Source organism: Vombatus ursinus, unplaced genomic scaffold, assembly GCF_900497805.2.
Source record: "Vombatus ursinus unplaced genomic scaffold, bare-nosed wombat genome assembly UNPS02015255.1, whole genome shotgun sequence".
NCBI classification, from domain to species: domain Eukaryota; kingdom Metazoa; phylum Chordata; class Mammalia; order Diprotodontia; family Vombatidae; genus Vombatus; species Vombatus ursinus.
In genome coordinates, this window is record NW_020955033.1 from 4648369 (window position 1) to 4672653 (window position 24285).

A 24285-nucleotide genomic window follows, 5' to 3' on the forward strand; every position below is an offset into this window, starting at 1 on the left:
GTCAGAAATTTAAAAAAAAAAAGCTCTGATATCAGTTTGATACTACTATTGTTTGGACTTCCTCTTCTGAAACCTTCTTAACCACGAACAAAATGTGATTTGGTTCACAAGAAAAATAAATATTGTAGTTCAGTCCTTTCTGACTCTTCACGACCCCATTTGGGGTTTTCTTGGCAAAGATACTGGAGTGATTTTCCATTTCCTTCTTCAGCTCATTTTATAAATGAGGACTCCAGGAAAACAGGGTCAAATGACTTGCCCAGGATCACACAGAGAGTATCTTAGTCCAGATTTGAACTCAGGGAAGAAGAGTCTTCTTGATTCTAGGCCCAGGGTTTTAACCACTGGAATACCAAGCTGTCCCCTAAGACAAAGGTGAGACAATCTAGTGTTTCAATAAGGACGTAGGATATGTCATCTCAGCTCCTCCCTATTGCATCACTGGGAGATGAGAACAGTCCTCAGGTGATGGAAGGGAGTTGCTACAGTTTAGATTGATGAGAATGACCTTTAGACAAGTTTCTTGGTAATGTGGGGTGATGGCTGAAGTTACAAAATAAGAATTGTGAGAAAAGTGACCTGAAGTTATCTGAGTAAAACTTACAGTGAAGGGGAATATTTAAAAATCAATTTTCAATTTCACATCATACAGAAAATAAATGGTAAGATTGAGATTTAAACCCAGGTCCTTCAACACCAATTCTACTACTTTTTCTACCACTCTGTATGTAAATTTTGTTTCTATTGTTCAGTTGTGTCTGACTCTACATGATCCCATGGGTCTATGTTTGTTTTTTATTTTTGTTTGTTTTTGTTTTGTTTTGTTTTTGTTTTTGTTTTTGGCAAAGACACTGGAGTGTGTTCCTGTAAGTAAGGTGAATTTTAGTGTGTGTAAAGTGGCTTTTTTGTTATTCTTTCATAGAGTTTTCCTCCTAGGATCCATAGCCATAATGATCTCTACTTCCCAGGTGTTAGATATGAGTTCTCATGATCATGGTTCAAAACAGTTTCTGCCATGCTTGAGCAGTAGATATAAGGATGAAGTGATGTAAAATTGTGAGGCTAATGCTGGCAATATGCCTTCTTTGTCTGTTGCCCTATAAAGCAAATGGGCACTAGTCACTGGGAACCCCCCATAGGGGTGAATGTGCAGGCTGAATGCTGTTGGTACCTTGATTGTTCCCCATCAAGGCTTGGGAGGGGGAATCTGTGTGTTTGCCTCAACTGACCCCCATTGAGGTTTGATGGGATTTAGGGAAGTGTACAAGTTGTGCTGGTCTCAATTGACCCCATCGAGATGAGGGGTAGTTGCCCCTCCCCCCTTCACCCAGGTCCCTGTGAGAAAGGTTGTTAGGGAAGGCTGTAGGAGTTGGTGCTCCCATTATCAGCAAAGTCCCTTTGAGAAGATTAGACTAGAATAAAGTAAGTTTATTTAACTCCTTATTATGACTCTCTTCCTGTCTTCCTGTCTGACTGGAGCAAAAGTGAACCTGCTAGTGAGAGAAGTGCTAGATGCCCTCCTATGTCTCCTATCTAAGAAATGGCTTAGTCAGTGTGTTTACTTGTCCAACAGTTCCCATTTTATAGATGAGTAACTGAGGCAAATAGGGATTAAATGACTTGCCTAGGATCACACAACTAGTAAATATCTGAGACTGGATTTGAGCTCAGATCTTCCTCACTCCAAGCTGGTGCTCTATCCACTCTACCACCTATCTAACCCTTTATGTATAGAGAGAAATGTCTACTTGTAAAGAAAACAGGTTATCTGCTTCTAACCAAAAGTGGCAGGTACAGCCATTAACATGAGTGATGGAGCCAGTTCAAAAGGGCTTGAAAGAGTTGACTATCAAATTTTCAGTGTGAGGATTTGCACCTTAGAAATTAGCAAACACTATAAATCGGGGGTTGTTATTATTGTTTTGTTGACTTTCTAGACTTAGGAAAATAATGGAAAAATTTTAATAATGCAGATTAAGCTTAAAAGTGTGTCATGGGTAATTGTTTTTCCTCTAGAGAGCCAGGTGTTAAATATTTGCCAGTGCTCCCCTGCATGTATCTTAAAAGTATGGTGTTGTTCATGACTACTATGGAAGTGTTTTGCGTGACTACACATGTATAACCTGTATCGAGTCGCTTGCCTTTTCAATGGGGGTGGGTGGGGAGAGAGGAAGGGAGAAAATTTGGGACCCAAAGTTTTAAAAACAAATGTTAAAAATTGTTTTCACATGCAACTGGAAATAAGATATACAGGCAATGGGGTATAGAAATCTATCCTGCCCTACAGGAAAATAGAAGGGGAAGGGGATAAGAGAAAGGAAGGGGAGACATAAGGGAAGGCAGATTAGGGGAAGGGGTATTTGAAATGCATGCTGTTTTGGGGTGGGGGGAGGGACAAGATGGGGAGAAAATTTGGAACTCAAAATCTTGTGGAAGTGAATGTTGAAAACTAAAAATAAATAAATTAATAAAACTAAGAAAAGGGAGAGAGAGAGAGAGAGAGAGAGAGAGAGTATGGTGTTGTTTACCATAAACCTCTTTGACCTAATTTAATATTGATTGTCACCATGGCAAAATATAGAGAGAGGCAAGGAGTAGTAACCTATCTTCACAGGCAAACTGTTCCTTACTAGTTTCATCAGCAAGAGTGCTTGAGCATCAAATAAGATTGCAGTGATAAACTCTGGCTCCCTACGCTGTTAAGTGAATGAAAATCTTCTATATGTGGATCAGGAGTCAGAGGAGCAAAAGGAGGCAATGCATGAGGGGAAATAGGAAGCATCTGGTTCTGTTCCAAAGTTAGAATCCAAAGGGTTATAAAACAAAAGAATACCATAAATCTCTTGATATTTTCCTATATAACTCTTATCTTCTTTATTTCTCTGTCTCTTTGACTTCCTTTGGATTCAATCCTTATTTGAACATCTCCTCCCTTTAATCTCTATAAAAGACTGAACATAAATTCTGAGCTAGACATACCTTGAATGGAAGGTCCATTTTATATAACAAAGATAATTTAATGCAAGTTACTAGTTCGCAGAGTCACAAAATTTTAGAGTTGAAGGGAATTATACAGGTTACCTAGTCAAACTCATACCAAAAAAAAAAATCTTCATTGCAAACACATCTGAGAAGTTTTCATCTAGATTTTGTTCAAAGATATCCAAAGGGAGGGAACACATTACTTCTTGTGGTAGAGCCCATTACATATTTACATCATGGTAATTATCATGATGTTTATTTTTCCTCTTTCCTCTGGTCCACATTTCCCACTTGAAGCCCACTGTTAGTAATGCAAGCCTACTTGGCCTAAGTAGAACAGCTCTATCCCTTTTTCAGGTGAAAGTCCTTCAATTATTCAGACATTCATTATGTTCCTCTGAAGTGTTTTCTCTTCAACCTAAACATCTCTAGTTCTTTCTCATGGTCCCCTCATTATATTTTAATAAATGAAGCTCGTTACTTTTCTGGCTGATCTGCTTTAACTTGGGTTAAGGAGTTGGGGTGGGGTATTTCTTAGCAATCACTTTAAGTTTGAGTCCACTTTCTTCAAGGACTAAATGAGACTTTAGAGGGAAGAGTGTGTCTCTGATTAGGAAGGGATTGGGGGAACTTTATGGTACTTCACTCCTTGCTGTACCTTTTTGGTAAATGTAGTAGCTAGGTGGTACAGTGGTTAGAGGACTGGACCTGAAGTCAGGTTAAACCTGAATTCAAATCCAGCCTCAGATATTTATTAGTTGTGTGACTGTGGGCAAGTCACTTAGTGTCTGTGTGCTTCAGTTTTTTCATCTATCAAATGGGAATTTTTGTGAGGCTAAATATAATATGGTATTTGTAAAGTACTTTGGAAGCTTAAAGTGATATATAAATGTTCTTTTAATTGTTAAGTCTTTTTTTCAGTCATCTCCAACTTTATACGAGTCCATCTGGGGTTTTCTTGACAGAGATACTGGAGTGGTTTGCCATTTCCTTCTTCAGCTCATTTTACAGATGATTACAGATTTGAATCAGAATTTTTCAGATTTTAACAGAGTTAAGTAACTTGCCTAGGGTCACACAGCTAGTAAGTGTCTGAGGCCTGATTTAAATTCACGAAGATGAGTGTTCCTGACTCCAGGCCTGGTACTCTATCCACTGAACAATCTAGCTATTATTTTTCAATATCTTTTTGTGAAAGCTTATTGAAATTAACTGGTTAAGTGAAATTGGGGCAAGATTTACTTATTAATTGATATTGGAGAGCACACAATATGGTAATTCATGAATTGCAGTCTAGGTAGTCTCACAAGATAATCAAAGTTTCTTTCTGTGGTGATCAGTGGATTCTTTCTATTTCTACCTTGTTCTCATGTTCTAAGAGATCTAGACAGTTTTCTTCCAAGATTTTTTGCAATATGATATTTAGGGTCTGTTTTTTGGTCATGGTGCTCAGGTTGTCCAATGATTCTTAATTTTTTTCTTCTTTATTTGTTTTCCAAGTGAGTTATTTTTTGCTATGAGATACTTTACATCTTCTATTTTTTAGTTCAGTCTTTTGACTTTGTTAATATTTCTCATTGTCTAATGGACTCATTGGCTTTTATTTGGTCAGTTCTAATTTTCAGTGAATTTGTTGCTTGGGTAAGGTTTTGTATCTCCTTTGCCAAGCTATTAATTCCCTTTCCAATTCTTTCTTCCATAGTTCTCATTTTGTCCATTTTCCCCCTTCTAGAACTCCCATTAATTTATAAAAAATTAAACTTTTAAAATATCTGGCTTCATCTGTACTATATATTCTAGTTTAATTCTGGGGCCCAAACTATATTTTTCTTTGAGGTTTTGTTTGCAAATGTTTTGGATTTATTATCTTTTTCTGGGTTTGTGTCTTGGGTGGCCCTGTCACCATAATAGCTTTTTTATTATGAGGGTTATTTTTGTTCCCCTCATTCTTTCATCCTCTTTGCTGGACATGCTGTTAGGGCCTACCTCTGCACAGTTTTGGAGGGAAGGTCCTGGCTGATCCTGTTTCTTTCTGGTGATATTGGGTATTGCAAAACACTTACTTTTAATAGTCATCCAGAAGAGACCATTAGCCCAAAGTAAAGACATTTATTTACTAAGATAACATATTAGTAATAGTAGTTACGCAATATTCCTTCCCCGATAAGCCTTAGGCACACTATCCCACAAATATACATGGAATCAGTTGGGAGTGTGGCCATAACCTGAGAATATAATAGTAGTGAGGTACACATGTAAGGAACTAATAAGGACAAAGCCAATACATAAATTTTTTGTACTTTGTTTAACACATTAATATCATGTTTAATTCTCTTATCTAACCTCTTACTGTTTTATGATTATACCAACTAAACTGGAGGAGGAATTAACTTCTCAAAGTATATAAGACTCATGTGAACACCATTAAAACTGTCATATTGTGTAGATTTACTTTCATTAATTTTATTTTCATTTCATTACCACAGCCTCCTTTTTATTTATATAAAGACAAAGATAGAGACTGTATCTGTGATGTGATTGTGATAGTGAACTCCTAGGTGAAAAAAGAATCCTTACCAATTCAGGTTGGCATCTTCTTTGCAACTTTTGGCCTCAGAAATTTTCCTAGGCTACTGAGAGATTTTTGACTTGCCCAGGAATACACAGTCAGTATGTATCAAAGGTAAAACTCGACATACATTTCTAATTTCTAAAATATATTTTGAAAAGCCATCTCAGGTTCTTGGTATAATGGAGTTGAAATTCATACTAATATTGGTGCTTATTTGGAATAAAAGAGTAAATGGTGATGTATTATGACTGTCAGAGTAACTTGTGATTAGTAAATACCTGTACATTTGTTATATTTTTTATGTCTGAAAGAAAATGACCACTCCAGATTAGATTCATGTTTTGTTTTGTTTTTTCAGGACAAGAATCCTATGAAGGAAAGAAAAGAACCACTCATGGTAGATGAGAAAATGATAATAAATGATGGAGCAAAGTTAGACCTGTTCCTCTCTTATTTTTTTAATCAATGGAAAAAAAAATCTTTGGGCTGGGAATGATAGGACAATAATAGTAAGCACCTGAATGTAAATGAAAAAAATATTAAGCTATCTTCAATGACCTTAGCAATTTCAGAACAAGATGAATTGGATCCTGCATACTTCAGATATTGATAGATATTAGGGCTGAACTATTCTTATACATAGGGAGCAATAAAAGTTGTAGGATTTTGACAATACAAATATTTTGATTTCAAACAAAGAAGAAAGTGAATTTTTATGACTATCAAAAACAAACCTTGATGTGAATTTCTAGCAAAATTCTAGAACACTATTAAATGGGTGATTTATGAGCATTTAAAAAGGAAAGTAATGATCACTAAGATCCTTCATGGTTCATCAAGAACAGGTTATACCAGACAAACTTCGTATTTTATATTTTGATCAGGTTATAGTTGGACGATACTAATTTAAAAACATGGTATACCTACATTTGGAAAAAAATTGACAATGGTATGCTATACTGATGAAAAGGATGGAGGGATATCAGCTACTTCATAGAAACTTAGGTAGATTCTGGACTAGTTGAGAGACTAGACTCAAAGAATAGTGACTAATAGATTTATATCAACGTGAAAGTAGTTGTTAAGTGGAAATCCCCTGTGATTTGCCCTTGTTCCTTTCCAATTCCATATTTTTTTAAAGCCAGGGAGTTGTGGAATGGTATGAATTCTATGCTTATCAAAGTTTCATATGGCATAAAGCTGGGAGAACTAAGACAATGGATAACAGAGTCAAAATCTAAAAAAAAAAAAATTGATGGCTAGAAGACCTGACTCAATATAATTAAATATAACTTGATAGGGATAAATGTGAAATTGTATATGGGTTAAAAATTAACTGTGCAAGTACAGGAAGCATAAAGCATAGCTAAACATAAGTTCTTTTTTTTTTAATGGGAGGTTCCAGCAGTTCAAATTTTAGCAAGTTCTACAGAACTCAACAATAAAGCATGGGAATCCCCTTCCCCCATGCAATATTAACTAATTGCTACATTCATAAAGCCATAGTAATTAGAAAGAGGGATACAAAATAATTCTGCTATACTTTGCCTTGGTCAGACTACACATGGAGTATTATATCCATTTACATATACACATTTCAGGAATGACATTGACAATCTGGTACAACCAAATGTGGTAAGTATGGAAAGAATTGGAGATCATGCCAAATGAGAATTAGTGGAATAAACTAGGGATGCATTTGGAGAGGAGAATATTTTAGGGAGACACAATTTCTATCTTCAAGTATTTAACAAACTGCTATGTGAAAGAGGAATTCAACTTGTTTAGGTTGGTTAAAAATGGAAGAATTAGGATTAGTATTTGAAATATTAGTGGATAAGATTTTGTATTCATATAAAGAAAAACTTCCCAACAATTAGAGCTGTCTGAAAGTGGAATAGATTGTCAGGATGCAGTGAGATTCCCATCAATGAAGGTCTTCAGTTGGAAACTGAATAATCACTTGTCAGTTACGTTTTAGAGAAAATTCATGTTTATTCATCAAATATCTACCTCTGCCTTTACTTCCAGTTCCAAAATTCTCAGTTTTTTTTCTTCATTTAGACATAAGGCTTAAGTCTCTGAGGGCAGTTATATTTTTTTTAAGTCCTTTACATTAAAAAGCTTAAGCTAGCATAAATTCTATTAGCCTAAAATCACCTTAAGAATGACAATATTGGGCAGTCCCTGGAAGGCCTGTGGACTGCTTAAGGTGCCTGGGAAGGCTCAGGCATGGCAGCCACAGCAGAGGGCCTCCCTGCAGCCCAGGGGGAGGGTCTAGGATGAGACAATGCCATGGTGGAGATGGCTGAGAAGGCCCTGGAGCTGGCTGAGGCAGATATCATGGGGCTGTGCCAGGATGTTCTCCAAAATGGTCTTGTCCCTGACAGACGAGTTGACAGCCACCAATGAAGACTATAAACATCTGGAAAATGTGAACAAACTGACTAGCTTGAAGTATCTAGAAATGAAAGATATTGCAGTAAACATAAGTGGAAACCTAAAGGACTCAAACCAGAAATCTGCAGCACTTCAGCCTTATCTGGATCGGATCACTGGATCACTGGATCACTGGATCACTGGATCAGATCAGAGGGGCAAGTAGCAGCTCTTGAGCAGGCAGCTTACAAGTTGGATGCATATTCAAAGAAACTAGAGGCAAAGTACAAGAAGTTAGAGAGGCCATGAAAGAATTCTTTAGCACAAAGACTTTAACTAAAAGAATGTTTCATAAGAGCTCAAATAAGTGGAATGGAACTTGTCACTATGCTTCACTTCCTAAAAGGAAGCAGTGCTGCTCATCTAAGGAGAATTCCAGCCCCCATATCTGGTTGGATGTGTAACTTTGGCCACCCCTTGATGTTTTAAACCTGTAGCCCCTGGAACCTCATCTTATCATGTGCTTTATTGTGTGCTTTGGACCAAGGCTCAGAAATCAGGATCAACCCCGTCAAGAGCAGACACAGAGGAGAGGCTTTCATCTCCCTGTCTCCTCCCTTCTTCCCTCTCCCCTAGGGCTTCATCTTGGACTCTCTGTTATGAATGTCTCCCCTATCCCCTTCATAACCTGTTCTTCAACTTAAATAATAAATGCCAACTTATGAAAAAAAATGATGATATTGAATTTAAGAGACAATTTACCATTTTCAACTTGTGACATCATTTAAAACCCTGGTTACCTCTAGGTGTGTCCACGTTTTGTAAGGTACAAAGAGATTACTTATATCTTCTTTCGTCATTCTAGGACACTATGCTTTGATTAGACAAGTAAAAGTCAAAGAACCAAAATTGCCAAAGAAAGTTATTGATGTGAATAGAAGGCATTTTTATTCTTGTTGTCTAGCAGTACATGTCATTAAAGTAGAATGTCATTTCATAGAATGTAAAAACCATCATATGGTATACTATGTAGCATCACACTGTTTAAATAATAATTAACATGAACTAGTAATAGGATAACAATGAAGAATAAATACAACCATAACAATTGCTTCTTTGTGATTTCCTCAAATTCACCTTATGCCTATACCCTAAGTCTATGTATATTCCTTCTAGCTGTACCATTAGTGATACAATTTTTAAGAATTACAAGTGTCATCTTCCCATGTAGGGATATGAACAGTTCAGTTCTATTGAATCCCCTATGTTTTCTTTTCCATTTTTACCTGTTTGTGCTTCTCTTGGGTCTTGATATTGGAGATCAAATTCTTGCTTCAGTTCTGGTCTTCTCCTTATGAAGCTTGAAATCCTTCTATTTCATTGAATGACTATTTTTTCACTTGAAGTATTTTGTTTAATTTCATCAGGTTGTTGTTGTTGTCGTTGACTGTCTTTAAGTCTTGAAGAAGACCATGACATCAAGGAGTTGATGCCATGACATGCAAGTGAATTGGACTTAAATTAGGGAGGGCTGTGTGAAGTCACCAGCCTCACTTTTTTCTCTAGAGCCATCTGGGTCCAGTGGCAAGATACAGATGAAGACAACTGAAGATTGCCCAGGATGCAGTAGGGAACTTTGGCCTTTTCAAGCTAGGGCCTTTAACAGGTCTCAGTTTGACTGAGGCAATTCCCATTCGGTGATTAAGGTTTAATAAGAAATGAAGCAGAGAATGGACTCTTTACTTCATCAAAAAAAAAATCTATCTGGGAGGGGAAGACCCTCAGAGCCAAAACAGAAACAATTGTTATTTATATTCATTCTAATATTCCAGAGGGCAAAGGAACTAGCACTACAATTGAAAATCACTTATCCAGCAAAATTAAGCATAATACAAGGGGAAAAAATGGTCATTCAAAGAAATAGAATTTCAAGTCTTCATAAGAACAGGACCAGAATTGAACAAAAAAAATTTGATCTCTAATTTCAAGATTCCAAAGAAGCTTAGAAAGGTAAAAAAAAAAAAAAAAGAAGAAGAAGGGATTCAATGGAGCTGAGCTATTTACATTACTACATAGGAAAATGATACTTATAATTCTTAAAAATCATACCACTAACAGTACAGCTAAAAGGACATAGACAGAAGGTATGGGAATAAAGTGAATTTCAGTGAGTAAGTGATTCTTGGTTGTAGTCTGAGCTCCTTTGCCTTCTGATATATCATGTTGTATGAACTCTGATCCTTTAATGTTGCAGCTGCCAAGTCCTGTGTAATCCTGATTGTGGATCCTCAATATTTGAATTGTTTCTTTCTGGCCACTTGTAGTATTTTTTTCCTTGATCTGATAGTTCTGAAATTTGGCTATTAATGTTCCTTCAAATTTTTATTTTGGGATCTCTTTCCTGAGATGATCCAGAGGATTCTTTGAATACCTATTTTACCCTCTGATTCCAGAATATTAGGGCAATTTTCCTTGACAATATCTTGAAAGATGCTGTCCAGGTCCTCCTTTTGGTTATAGCTTTCAGGTAGTCCAATGATTCTAATATTGTCTCTCCTGTATCTATTTTCCAGGTTAGTTGTTTTTTCCCATTAGGTATTTCACATTTTCTTCTTCTTTTTTCATTCTTTTGAATTTGTTTTATTGATTCTTGATGTCTCATAGAGTCATTAGCTTCCATTTGTCCAATTCTAACTTTAAAAGAGTTATTTTCCTCAGCTGTTGTACCTCCTTTTCCATTTGGCCAATTCTACTTTTTAAGCAGTTGTTTTCTTTTTCAAGCTGTTGACTCTTTTTTCATAATTCTCTTGCATCACTCTCACTTCTTTTCCCATTTTTTCTTCTACCTCTCTTATTTGATTTTTAAGCTCCTTTTTGAGCTCCATGAGTTCTTTCTGGGATTGAGACCACTTCTTGTTTCTCTCTGGGGTTTTGCCCATAAGTGTTTTGACACTGTTCTCTTCTGAGTTTGTCTTAATCTTCCCTGCCATAATAAGTTTCTGTGGTCAGATAATTTTGCTGTTGTTTGTTTTTTTGTTTGTTTGTTTTTGCTCATCTTTTTCCTTTCTTTTAAATTTGAGTTTTCCTCCTGGGGTGGAAGGGGCACTGTCTTAGGCTTCTTGTGACTAGAGTTATAGTCCCTGGCTATATACCTGGTGCTGCACTGATGTTTCCCTGAGGCTTAAGGGGGACATATTTGGTGCCGTGCTGAAGGGGTGGGAAGTGGGGGTGGTTGATGCTGCTAGAGGCTATAGGGGTCTGGTAGCTTGCCTGGTCCTGAACTGGGTTTCTAGTGCTGGTGTCTGTCATGTATTGAGGCCAGTGGGTTGTTCCTGCATTGATTTCTACCTGTTTTACTGAGCTACACTGAAGCATGTCGTGTTCTGACCACTGTTTGCTGCCTGGTTGCCTTGCTATGTTGTATTATGTGTGGGGTACTGGAGAACTGGTGATTGCCTATTTGCTTAGGCACTTGTAGGGCTGGTGTCTACTTGTTTGTCTGGGGCCATACTGAAGCACATAGGTTGCCCCTTCCCTTGGCTAAGTTGAGGCATGTTGGGGGTCCTGTGTTGGTGTTTGCCTGTTCCATTGCACTGGGGCACAGGATCTCCTACTGGTTTGGCTGCTGGATTGCTGGAATGCTTCCTGCCCTGGACTGTACACCCCCTTTACCTGAGTAAGACAGACCTTTCCTGCCAACCTTCCAAGTTTCTTGGACTAAAAGACTGTTTTACTCCATCTTTTTGCTCTTTCTGCTGTTCCAGGATTTGTTTTGGCGTGCTATTTTATGATTCTTTGGAGATGAATATGGGAGAGTTACAGTGATGTCCTGCTTACTCTGCCTTTTTTGCTCCCAGAAGTCTACAATTACTTCTAATAAATAATGAAGTTAACTGATGTGAATTTTATCTCTCCTCTCTCCTACTGTCCTTTTCAGATGGTGCTAAGAGGAAGTTAATTGGGAAAGAGCACAGAGTAGATGAAAGCAAGAAAAAAGGTAAACGGAATTGATAATCACCAAGCTGATAAAAATTTGACTGGATAATTGTGAGTTGACTATTAATCCACAAGGTCAATATTGTTGAACATATTATTATGGCTTCAAATGGTCTTTCTTAGTAAATGATTTTTTTTTTTACTTTTTAAGCTAGTATGTGAAAAATTCAGCTGCTTCAATGACTGTAATTATAGAAAAAAAATTTTCTCTTTTGGGAGAATAGAGGAACAATTGTTCCTATCATACCAACACTTTAGTTCTACTCTTCCTGAGATCAGTGTGTTTCTATGCACTCTCTCTATGTCTGGATGGAAGGAGAAAGTAGTCAATAACTGCCTTTGCCTGCTGTTTATGTGAGAAGAAAATCTATTAAGTTTGGGTAAGAAGGGTAAGGAATATGAAGAGGTTAGGGGGAATTTGGAGAAAAAAATAAGGCATTAAAAGATGGGTTGGAGATCTAGGTCAACTCTGACCTTTCTATATTTATGTACCCTTTCAACTGTGGTTGCATGCAATCTGTACCTTTGGGAAGATTTTTGTTCCCTTTCCTACAGAGATTTGGGTTGGGCATTATTTTTATTTTAGTCATGTTCCCTTTTATTTTTTTACAATAAAAATACTTTGAGTACCATGCAGAGTTATGATGCTGCAGATGGAAGGCATCCTTTGTTTCTGGACTTTTGAGGTCCCTTTCAAAATTTGATTATTTTTATATTAGTTTTATCTTTACACATTCATCCTATCAAATGCCACTATCTTCCTGAAGCACAATTAGCTAAGTTATTAAAAATGCTCTCTTGATGCACACTCCACTAAAGTCATATCATTGCATGGACATCATCTTATGTTCATAAAAATTATGCTGGAGAGCACACACCACAAGAGGCTCTATTAAGCAAGAATATCTTTGAATATTAGGTTAGTGATAAGTGTGTTTGCCTATGACACAAGGACAGAAAGAACTAAATTAGAAGAGACAACTGGGCCTACCAGTAAAGAGCTGATTTTGAAGATATGACTTGGGTTCAAATCCTGACTCTGACACACCTGGCAATGTGACATTGGGGAAGTCACAGAAACCTCAGTGCCCTTTTTTAAGGTGGCAAAATTATTATCATTTACAAGAATAATAATTTAATATTAATAATACTGGCCTTTCATAGAAGTTTGCTTTTGGAATATCAATGAAATCTTAGGTTTAATTCCTATACCTTAATCATCTGAATTTCAACCACCAGGTGGTGATTTTTTTTTAACTACAGGAACCCATTTACACTAAAGGAATAATTTATTATTTATAATAATAATAATAATAAATTATCAATTAATTAATTTTATGGAATAAACAATCATTTCCATAACAGTACAACAAAAAAGATGATTGCACACAAAACTGCAAATCCACTATGTACAGCTTGCTATCCTAAAGGAATACAGTGTTTGTGATCTGTATCAGAAGGAAGTATGAATGAATTCAAGTCACTTAACCTCTCTGGACCTTAGTTTCCTCATCCATAAAATGTTAGATTAGACTAGATAACCTTTATGGTCCCTTCCAACTCTAGACCTATATGCCCATGAAGAAACTTTTTTTTTTGTGAGGGACGGGCAAGGTAATCAGGATTAAGTGACTTGCCCAGGGTCACACAGCTAGTAAGTATCAAATGTCTGAGGACAGATTTGAGCTCAGGTCCTCCTGTCTCCCAGGCCAGTGTTCTATCCATTTGCACCACCTAGCTGCCCCAAAGAAACTTCTTAATAGACATAGCAAATGCTATGGTCCCACACAAACCTCATATAGCCTTAAATATGAATGTTCAACATGGCAGAGTGCAATGACAGAAGGTAGGGATTATTGCTATTCCTTTTATGTCTTTGGCCTTCCTCCCTGTCAAACTTGTCTGGACACACACCTCATTTCTCACTAAATGTTTTTGCCCCCTAGATGGAAATATAATAATTTGCTTAGTATTTCCAAAATAATCACATTCACTAACTGCTTCCTGACTCTTTCTGGGAAACTTGCCAGCATACCCGTGGTATGAGTAAGCAGATAGTGATATACATTGTTTGAGACATTTGTATCCTCATTATCCTCTTGCTGCACAAGTCACGAAAGATGGAAATCAAGATGTCAGTGGCTTAGATCAGCCTTGAAGATAGAGCAATAAAAGCTTTAGGCCCTCAAAAATGCATGTGAGGATTTTAAATAGCCTTTCCTAAATTTATTTGATTATTATAACAATGATTCTGATGTCATTAAGAATCACAACCCAAGAGGATTACCCATGGCATCAACAATGCATATAACATTTCTTTTTTTCCTCAGAGTTTGATTTTGTATGTTATATAACCTTTCACTTGTGTAAGTATATATATATATATATATAAACATATATATACTTATGTATATATATTTATAAGTATATATATATACTTATAAATGCATCTGTATCCTGATGCATTTAGGATTAATTATTATGTTTTAAGGCTCTCTTAAACAATGGTAACAACAATAGCAAAAAAACAATGGTATGATTCTAACCTTGTGAAAGGGGTATGTCATAAAATCTGATAAGTAATTAAGACTTTAGTGCAAAAGAATTCGCCAGATCATTTCCTGAAAACAAGTTTTGACAAATATGCAAGTTGAAATAATGCAAAGACACTGGATGCCTGTGAAATAGAAGGTGCTATTGAGTGGAGGAGAAGACGCAATCATAGATTCTGATAGTGGAATGGAGACTGCACTTGTTACTCTCTATTCCAAATCTAAGATTCCATGAATCTATGAAACACTGATTAGGTAGGCAAAAGCATAGAAAAGCATTATCATAAATGAAATTACTTTTACAGTAGCAGTTTTTATATAATACAAGAGAAATAGTCTAGAGGTAACTTTAAGGCAAATCTTGTCATCACTGAGGTACATTTTTCTTAGAGTAAGGGCATAGCTCACTGAAATGCAAATAAATATAATAACCATTTACCGTATTTTAGACTCTAGCAGCATAAGAACTTGGTATCTCATCAGTTTTTATTTTGAATTTTCTATAATAACATTAAGACCTTACTTATCCCATTTTAACCAGGAAACAAACCCCTTGGATTTTGCTATAGCCTAGGGATTTGGCAAAGGATAATTGGGTTTAAAACTGTAAGAAAATGCTTTGAGTACATTTAAGTTAAAGTCCAAATTCAGAATACCTGCACCATGATTATCAGAGCCAGGAGTGAAAAATTTTACCTTTGTTGCAGCATCAAAGCAGACAAATCCCATACTAAAGTCAATAGTTAGTCCCATTAGATGACTTTCCAGTACACAGGCATAGGTCTTGCACTAGAAAGATTAAAAAAAATGTTACTTTATATGAAAGAGATCTAAAGAGATTGTTTTGCCTCATTATATCCACCTGCTGTAAGAATTGTCACATATTGGCAGAATCATGTTGAGGACATTTTTAACAAACATTACCTCTCATGGCTTCATATTATAGTTTCTCTTAAACACTAATGAGAATTTTGATTAAAATTCTATCATGTTGGGGAAGGGTTTTTCGATCTAAATTTCTCTAATTTACCAAAACATACCCTGAGGCAAAGAAATATAACAGAATTCATGACTTGGCAAAGGTCTATAATATGAACCATGTGTCACCCTGACATAAAGAGATAGCCTTTCATAGCTCTTGAATGGAAAATTTTTAATATGTTGCTAAAATGGCAATAATCTACAGACAACAAAGTAGTGACCATTTCTTAACATGAACAATTCATTCTCAATAACATTTCAAGTGAACATAGAGGCATTTTAAATCATCCACCACAAACTGTAGATGTCTAACCTATGTTGAACTGTTTTCTCACTATACCTTCTGAATAATTGAGAAAAGATTTGCAAAATATATTTTTAGCTAATAAGTGAGTTGTTATTGCTATTGCCATCAACTTGAAATCTAGAAAATCAAGCTTCATAAAAATAAACATACTTGATTAAATTTGACAGGAGGAAAGATTTTTCCTATAGAATGATAACTCCCATAGATAGTTCCTGTTGACGTAAAGACTGTACACCATAGAACTGATACTACGCCCAGACATGCACCCACCTTATTGAGCTGGCTCTCAGTCTATTCAAACCACTCATCATTTCCCTTCTCAAATTTGTTCAAATCTAATTCAGTAAAAAGTTGACCTATGTATATTGACAACCTGAGTCTTAAGCACAATTTACCAAACTTCTCTAGTCTATTTTCTTTCTTTCTACTCCTTTTCAGTCCTACTTGCAGCTCATCTATTTCATCCTTTAGCATTTCCAGTCTAAAAACAATAATGCCTTTTTTAATTAATCAGGCAAGGAGAGAGAATACACACAGAGGGCACCATGTTCTATTTATACAACATGATGTATGACTGTATCTGTAGACCACTTGCTTTATTTGCATTTAAATATGACCTATAGAGGAGCGTTGACAATGATAAATACACATTAATATTGTGTGTAGCAAAACAGAAAAAAATTAAACCACCAAATCTATTGTAATTCATGCTACAGATTTGTATTACCAATTGTGACTTCATAAGAAGTGAACATACTCGATACTGTAAGTGTCACTACATTGTTCAGTAGTTTCGGTCCTGTCTGACTCTTCGTGAGCCCATCTGGGGTTTTCTTAGCAAAAGATACTAGCATGGTCTGCCTTTTCCAGATCATTTATAGATGAAAAAACTATGGCAAACAAGTTAATTCACAAAGTCACAGAGCTCACAAGTGCCTGAGATTGGATTTGAACCCTGGTCTTCCTGAGACCAGGCCCCGTACTCTATCCACTGAGCCATCTAGCTGCCCCAACCACATGAATCGAACTCTGTATTACTTAAATGGCTCAATACATAGAAGCCACATTGAAACTTTTATTACTCATATGATCCTTGCTTCCTAAAAAGAAATATCTTCAGTACTGCATTTATGAATAACTTCCTCTTCATAAATATTAACTCATTTATAAAGGGCAAAAGGTGAACATAAAGTCATTTGTTAAATAATAGCAATATTAGATAGACTGAGAGAGTAGCAGTGATGCAGTTAAGGGACAGGGGCAGAGACTCAAGCTGTTATTTCCCTAATATTGAGTATTCCTAGGTGTGGACTTTCTTTTTAACATACAGATTTGCACCTTCTCTACAACTTATAGCTGGAGAGATTTGCCTAGAAGAGGTCTGAGAGGTTCAGTCACTAGCCCAGGGCCACATAGCCAGTATGTGTCAGAGGCAGGGTTTAAAGGCATGTTCTCCTGGCCTCGAGGCTGGTTCTCCATTTATTATGTTACACTGTCTATCATGATGCAGTGAAATAAGTGCTAAATCTGACATGAGGTCAGATTCCAGCCATGCTGCTTGCTATCTGTGTAATCATGGGGCAATCTCTCAGGCTTAGGTTACCCCATGTGTAAAATGAGACCCTGTGATGTTATGACTAAAATCCACTTTTGGAAATGCCAATTAAGACGCTTGCAGCTTAATGACAGACTATAAACTCCTTGAAAGCAAGACCTGTTTTTTTGTCTCAGTGTCCCCAGCACATATCACAGTGTTTGGGTCATAGTATGCACTTAAATACTTTTGCATTGATATATATAGAATTGTGTGTTTACTTCTGAGTTTTTAAAAATTCATGGACTTATGATTTCATTGATTTCCTTTTGAGGAAGTCTCTCAACCAGAGACATACATGCAACATACAAAATATGAGAAAGTTGTCTATGGGTATTTAAAGGTAAGTGATGTGTAGTCACTATATGTCAAATTTGAACCAATGGCTTTCTGACTAAGCAGTCAATTCTATATACACTACACCACACTGTTTCTTATTTTAAATGCAACCAGGGGAATGGTGGATAGAATGCCAGCCTAAAGTCAGGAAGACATCTCCCTGAATTCAAAGCTGACCTCTGACACTTACTGCGTGACTCTGGGCAAGTCACTTAACCCTATTTACCTCAGTTTCTCATCTGTAAAATGAGCGGGAGAAGGAAATGGCAAACCACTTCAGTATCTTTGCCAAGAAAACCTTAAATGCGGTAACAAAGAGTTGGACATGACTGCAATACACTCATAGCTACTTCTCAAGGATACCATGTAATCTTTACCATCCTAATTCTTTATTCAAATTATATTCAAAATAATTTTCATAATTAGATATTATTTCAAAATGCTAAGGAATTATAATAGGTAAAAATTAGTATTTCCTGCTTGGCAGCCCACCAAATATAGACACCAAAACGAATAACATATCACGTGATTGCAAAATTGAACTGGGTAAATGAGATATTGATTTTAAAAGAGAAACCACATTTCTATTGTTGTTTGAATCCTATTTTGAGAGAGCTATTACACCTATTTTGACAATGTTAGTAGAGATCCCACAAATATAATCTTGTCAGTAATATTACTTTTAAATTCTTTATTTATGTTGTTCAGAAATCCTCCCAAACTTCAGCAATCAAATTACTCCAAGAGAAGAAATATTTTTGCAAGTAGATTAAAATGAGTATTTTGAGTACAAGGAAAAGAATTATTTGTCTACTTCACATAGAATTATTTTAACTTCCTTTTTTGGGGGGGACAAACAAAGCCAGCTATTTTCTATAAGGATAGTTACCAAATTCCTACACAACTCACTTCAGTCTTTTCTATATTAGGTCTTTCCCAATCCCCCTGAATCCAGTGTCTTCCTCTAAATTATTTTATATATTCTTTTAACATACTTATATTTACAGGTTTTCTTATCTGATAGAATTTAAATTTCTTGAGGCAAAGACTTTCAGCTTCATCTTCCTGTACCTATTAGTTCCACTCTTTCTAAAGTTGTTTACCATCTACTTTCTATTGATCCAATATGTTCATACACACACACACACGCACGCACACACACACACACACACACACACACACACACACACACTTTCTTACCCATTAGAATGCAGTGATCACATTGATAGCAGGGACTATATTTGTTTTTTAACTGTGTCCCTAGTGTTTACTAGTACATGGTTGGCATTTAATAAATGTTTCTCGACTGATTTTTACCATCAGCATCTAGCAAAGTATCTGACACTCAATAGGTATTTAATAATGCTTATTGACTGATTGTTTAATAATAGGTGGTATTATGAGAACTTCTTAGGATATATAATAAATCATGATTGAAAAAAATATTTTTTAAAAATTGTGAGCAGTCTGATTTCAGAAAAAAATAGCAAAAGTGATAAAATAAAGTATATGAAGATTAGTAGAGAGATTTTAATCACTTTATATTGCCATATAAAGGAAAATACAAAATAAAAATCTTTTCAACAAGCAAAGGTATTCATTTATATTCTTATTTACTACTTTATTTTCCAATAGAACTTACTTTTTCCGTAATTTTTATTTATATACAAATTTAATGGTGTTGAGTCTTTTGTGGATAAGAAAAACAAAACTAAAAAGGATAATTGTCAGTAGGTAGGCATATTCAAATTCTTGCTACTTTAAAAGACTCCTTATCCAAATATGTAATCAACTGAATTACCTTTGATTACAGATTTCTCATAAAACACACATGAAACCTGGTAAATTTTAAGTAAAAACAACATTTCATTGCTCATTTACAGTGTACTCCCAGTGCATTGTGGCTCAAATTGGCTTTATGAATAACTTGACACCATAGGTATCCTCTGGAAACAGTCCAAAGCTTTATGCTATTGCTCAGACCTCAGGCTTAGAGAATATACACCACAGATCCAAGAAACTGTTTTAAATTATGGAAAAATAATATAAGGTTATTCTATCCCATTTCTAAGGTTTGGAAGAATTAAAGACCTTCAAAATATTAGCTTCCCCTGGGGAAAACATTTTAAAAAATGATCTTGTAGCCTTTAACATGGCCATTGATCTTCCTAAATAAAAGTGGTCTAAAAGGTAATTAAAGAAACATGAAGGAGAAATAAATACATTCCCCTATCACCTTCTGTTCAATTAAATATTATTAACTAATGTTTTAAAAAGTCTTGAGATTTCATCCTCGATCCTAGGAATAAAGTATTATTTTAAAAGACAGAAGTTTCCTCTACCTCAATAATTCAGAATCAATGAAAAATATATTTGTATAGCAAAATACCAAGCATTACAGTAGGTTTAGGTTGTATTAGGTTCGGAACAATGCATAACAGAATACTGGCACTGAAATATTCTTTAGTTTCAGGTACATATTTGGGCTGGTGCATGAAGAAATGAGTAGAGTTAATATAGATAACCTGAGAAGCAACTTAAAGCTTTCTAAGTCTTACGCCACCTCACCCAACTCTATTATACCACAGTTGTTATACAATAGTTTTATACAAAAGGATGAGTTGGAGAACATTGAAATCAGTTTTATACTTAACCAGGAAGGAGTAATGACATCTGTTCTAGGAGTTTATGACTCAAATAAAGACATTGCTAAAGATACTGAAAAATTATTTCTGTGAGGTGAAAAGAAAATCTTCTTTTCATGATATGAGAATTCCAGCATCAGCTAAGCATTCCAGAACACCCATTCATGGTGACTGCTATTATAATCAATGTGTGTATGTTTGTTTAAATTAAAACAATGTTTTTGGACATGGTTTTGGAAACAAATCTTGAATCAAATGCTCACTTAACACAGTGCCTGGAACATAATAATGTTTGATCTTCTCTCTCTCTCTCTCTCTCTCTCTCTCTCTCTCTCTCTCTCTTTCTCTCTCTCTCTCTCCTCCCAGCTACCCCAAGGAGGCAAAAACAAACAAACAAAAAAAGACATAAAGAAAGGTATAGTGCAAATCCAAACATATTTAGAAAGGTTTTTTTTTCTTGAAGAAGTAAACATATTATAAATAAATTTGATGTCCATTAATTGGGGAATGGTTAAATCAATTGTGGTACACGGATGGCATAGAAAATTTTTGAGATTTAAGAAATGATGGGTATGAAGAATTCGTGAACTGGTACAAAGTTAACTAAGCAGAACCAGAAAAATAAAAAATATGGTCATAGACAAAATATCAATGAAAATTTAGAATCAATGTAAAATAAGTGATTTACTACCATATTTCACAGTCATATAATTAGACCATAGAAATATGGGGAGATTTAATGTTCAAATCTGTGTGATTAACACATATCGATATAGATTTAGTTTTTAACATCAGTTACATTATCCTTCACAGATTTCATTACAGAATGTGTAACTTGTTACTGGGGTTGTATTTTCATAGAAGGATGAGCTGGGTAGGAAACACAGATGTGCAATGTTTATTGTTACACTTATTAAAACTGCATCTTTTCAACAGAAATCTCTCATCTCTTGATATATAGAAATATACTTGAAAAATATATTTGGAAGTAAATATTGACTAATTGGCATATTAATATCTCTCTAGGTCAATGTCAATTGCTATGAAATTGCAATTGTCCAGAAACAAAAACATTTATTAGACAGTATAATACTTTCAGAGAGACAGCATGGTATAATGGATAGACCACTGACCTCAGAGTCAGGAATTGAAATTTGCCTCTCATGCATATTGACTGTGTAACCTTGTGTTCCCATGCATCTTTCTAAAAATATAAGTTTCAAAGCAGTTGTTGATCTGAATTTTTATGGATATTATTTTCCCCCTCTAGGGTTACCTACTATAATGAAATCAATGGTCAAGTTCAAAATATATTTGCAAAATATTATTCTTTTTATAGTTTAAATTCTAAAGTTCACCATTTCCTGGTCCTAGAAAATATTCAAAATTAGTTAACAATATAGTGGCCAGTCTCTCAGTAGTCATACATTTAATATGTATTATCTCACTTTGCAAATATTGATTCATTATTTTGTAATTATTCTAGAATTACTTCATATATTCATGTTTTATTTCATTACCTAGGCTGTTTGCCATGTTCATAGCAAAAACATTGTCTTAGAGGGTTTTTTTTAAGTATAAATTAATGACATCTGGTAGAACATTTTGCATACAGCAAATTTTTAATAAATTCTGGTTAGCTAACTTATTGGAAGTACATAAACATGTATTATACTGCCTCCCAGGTAGCGAGCAAAAATCTCCATCAGTTGTGAATATTCTGGTATTTTCCCCCAGCTGCACAAATGATGAAGGGATAATGGTTGAATCATAAAATTGTTTTATCTTCTTCAATTTATATTCAATTCATTTTAATGACATTTTAATATAATAATCAAATATTGCTTCTTCTGAACTCAACTCTATAGAATATGATATACAGGAAAACACAAGATAAAATTCAAATTCTTAAATTAACTATTTTATGATGAAAATCGTAACACTCAATTGAGTCTTACCTGTATCCTTTCAACTTCTAAAAATGTAGCTGTTTGGAAGGCTTTCTCCCATTGAGCTAGGTCACACTCTAACTCTACTGAAAAGTAGAGGTCCTCTCCAGTTTCTGATTGGACACCAAAGCAGTGTTTCCGACGGTCCAGTAGATCACTGTCCTGATGAAAACCTGAAGTTATATAATCTGGCATACATCAATTCATATTTCTTATATGACCATGCCTTAAATCTAGTTCTAGTAATCCATTAAAAGTAGGTAATGCAAAGAAAGAAATATTTAATGATACCATAAAGAAGGATTTTTAAAACATGTAAGGCAGTCAAAAGTGTTATTCATTGCTCTAAAATGTATTAACTATGATATGTATCATAGTATGTATCATATGTATCATAAAATGTATCAACTATGACTTTGAGTAAGTCATTTTAGCCTCAGTTTTCTCATAGACAAAACTAGGATGTAATTTCTAGCCTGAATAGCTCATAAGAAGTATCAAATGAGATTTTGTATTTCAAAGAGTTATGTTTGTTTGTTTTTAACCATATTTGTGATCAGATCACTTTATCTCAGTGCTATGGTCAATTGTATTTGTTGTATAGGGAGTTTCTTCACTAAGAAGACACCTATAACAATGAAATCACTAGATCTAGTCCCTATCTCTAAAATTTGTTTGTACACATGCCATTATATCTGAGAAGCAGTGTGGAATTATAGCTAGAGAGTTAGCCTCAGAGTCATGAAGACCTGGGTTCAATTTTCATCTCTGTTGCTGGTCAAGTTTCTAATCAGAATCCTAATCAGTTCACTAAAATGATAATTTATAGAGCAGGTACTAAGGTGTCAGAGGGATTTCCCTCTTTGTGAGTTCCTTATATCAATGAAATCACAGGTCTGGTAAAAAAAAATCAAATATTAACATCATCATTATTATTACTTATTAAAATAGTAACAAATATCACATGTAAAATAAAATTTTAAATCAACCCTGATATAAGAAAGCAATTCTTCTGTATCATAAAAGAAAATCAACCACATATATCTATAAAATAATTTTACTAGTTCTATCCAGCTATTTCTGTAATAGTGTAATTGTAATAGTATAAGGTCTTTGACAGCAAACCTTATACTTTGGTACTACATATAACTTTTTTTTTAAGTTATAGGTTGGTATTTATGTGTAGGCACTCAAAATACGCATTAAAAATATTTTAATTAGAATGTAAATTCCTTGCAATGAAGGACTGAATTATGCTTTGTATCTCTAGCACAATGATTAGGTGCATAGTAGGCACTTAATAAATGGTTTTCAATTGATTCCTTAAGTTTACACTATTGAAATAGAGATCTTATTCACTTTGTATGAAGAATATGAATACTTAACTACCTTGTATTTAATTATATTCTAATGTATATTATAGTTTTTCATATACATAGTTCATTTTTTCTCCTCCAGTGCAATGCATGCTACTTGAGAGTAGGCATTGTGCCATTTTTCGTCTTTGCTTTTCTAGCATACTGCTGAGCAGAGAATTTTGGTCACCTAAATGTTTAATTTAATTTTCTCTCAAAAAAGTTTAAGGTTAAACTTTAGATAACCTAGACTATAGGTAACAAAGATTTAATCAAATAAATAAAGTATGTCATTCTATCATTAAAAACAAGATAGAAAGATAAGGGTTCTATGACATTCCAGCTAGATGAATTTATAACTAAACTGATTGAAAAAGTAAATCCAAAAAGTAATCATCAATGGTTCTATAAAACTTTCAGGGAGATAGATATCTTATGGGGTGTCCCTGATAGCTTCCCTTATTCCTGGTATGGTAAGAATGTTGGTTACTTTGGCATAACTGATTCCAATTTGTATTAGGTCACCATTTTGTAATGAAATGTTTTATTATTTGCTTTTTATAACTTGTTTCTCAATATTAAAATAAGCATATGTGTGTTATAGGTTGGTAAACAACACATGTGTTGTTATTAA

The 24285-nt window shown here is 34.9% G+C and overlaps 1 protein-coding gene across 1 annotated transcript in view; it reads right to left on the reverse strand.

The window, feature by feature from the left end:
• The window catches only part of LOC114031732 (gamma-1-syntrophin), a 488334-nt gene that overhangs the window by 72397 nt on the left and 391652 nt on the right, over positions 1–24285 (reverse strand). Inside the window, exons 14-15 of the mRNA XM_027846876.1 lie at positions 22306–22458; positions 15178–15270 (exon numbers count right to left, since the gene is read on the reverse strand). Of these exons, the coding sequence (XP_027702677.1) occupies positions 15178–15270; positions 22306–22458 (246 nt within the window). The remainder of the gene's footprint in view (positions 1–15177; positions 15271–22305; positions 22459–24285) is intronic.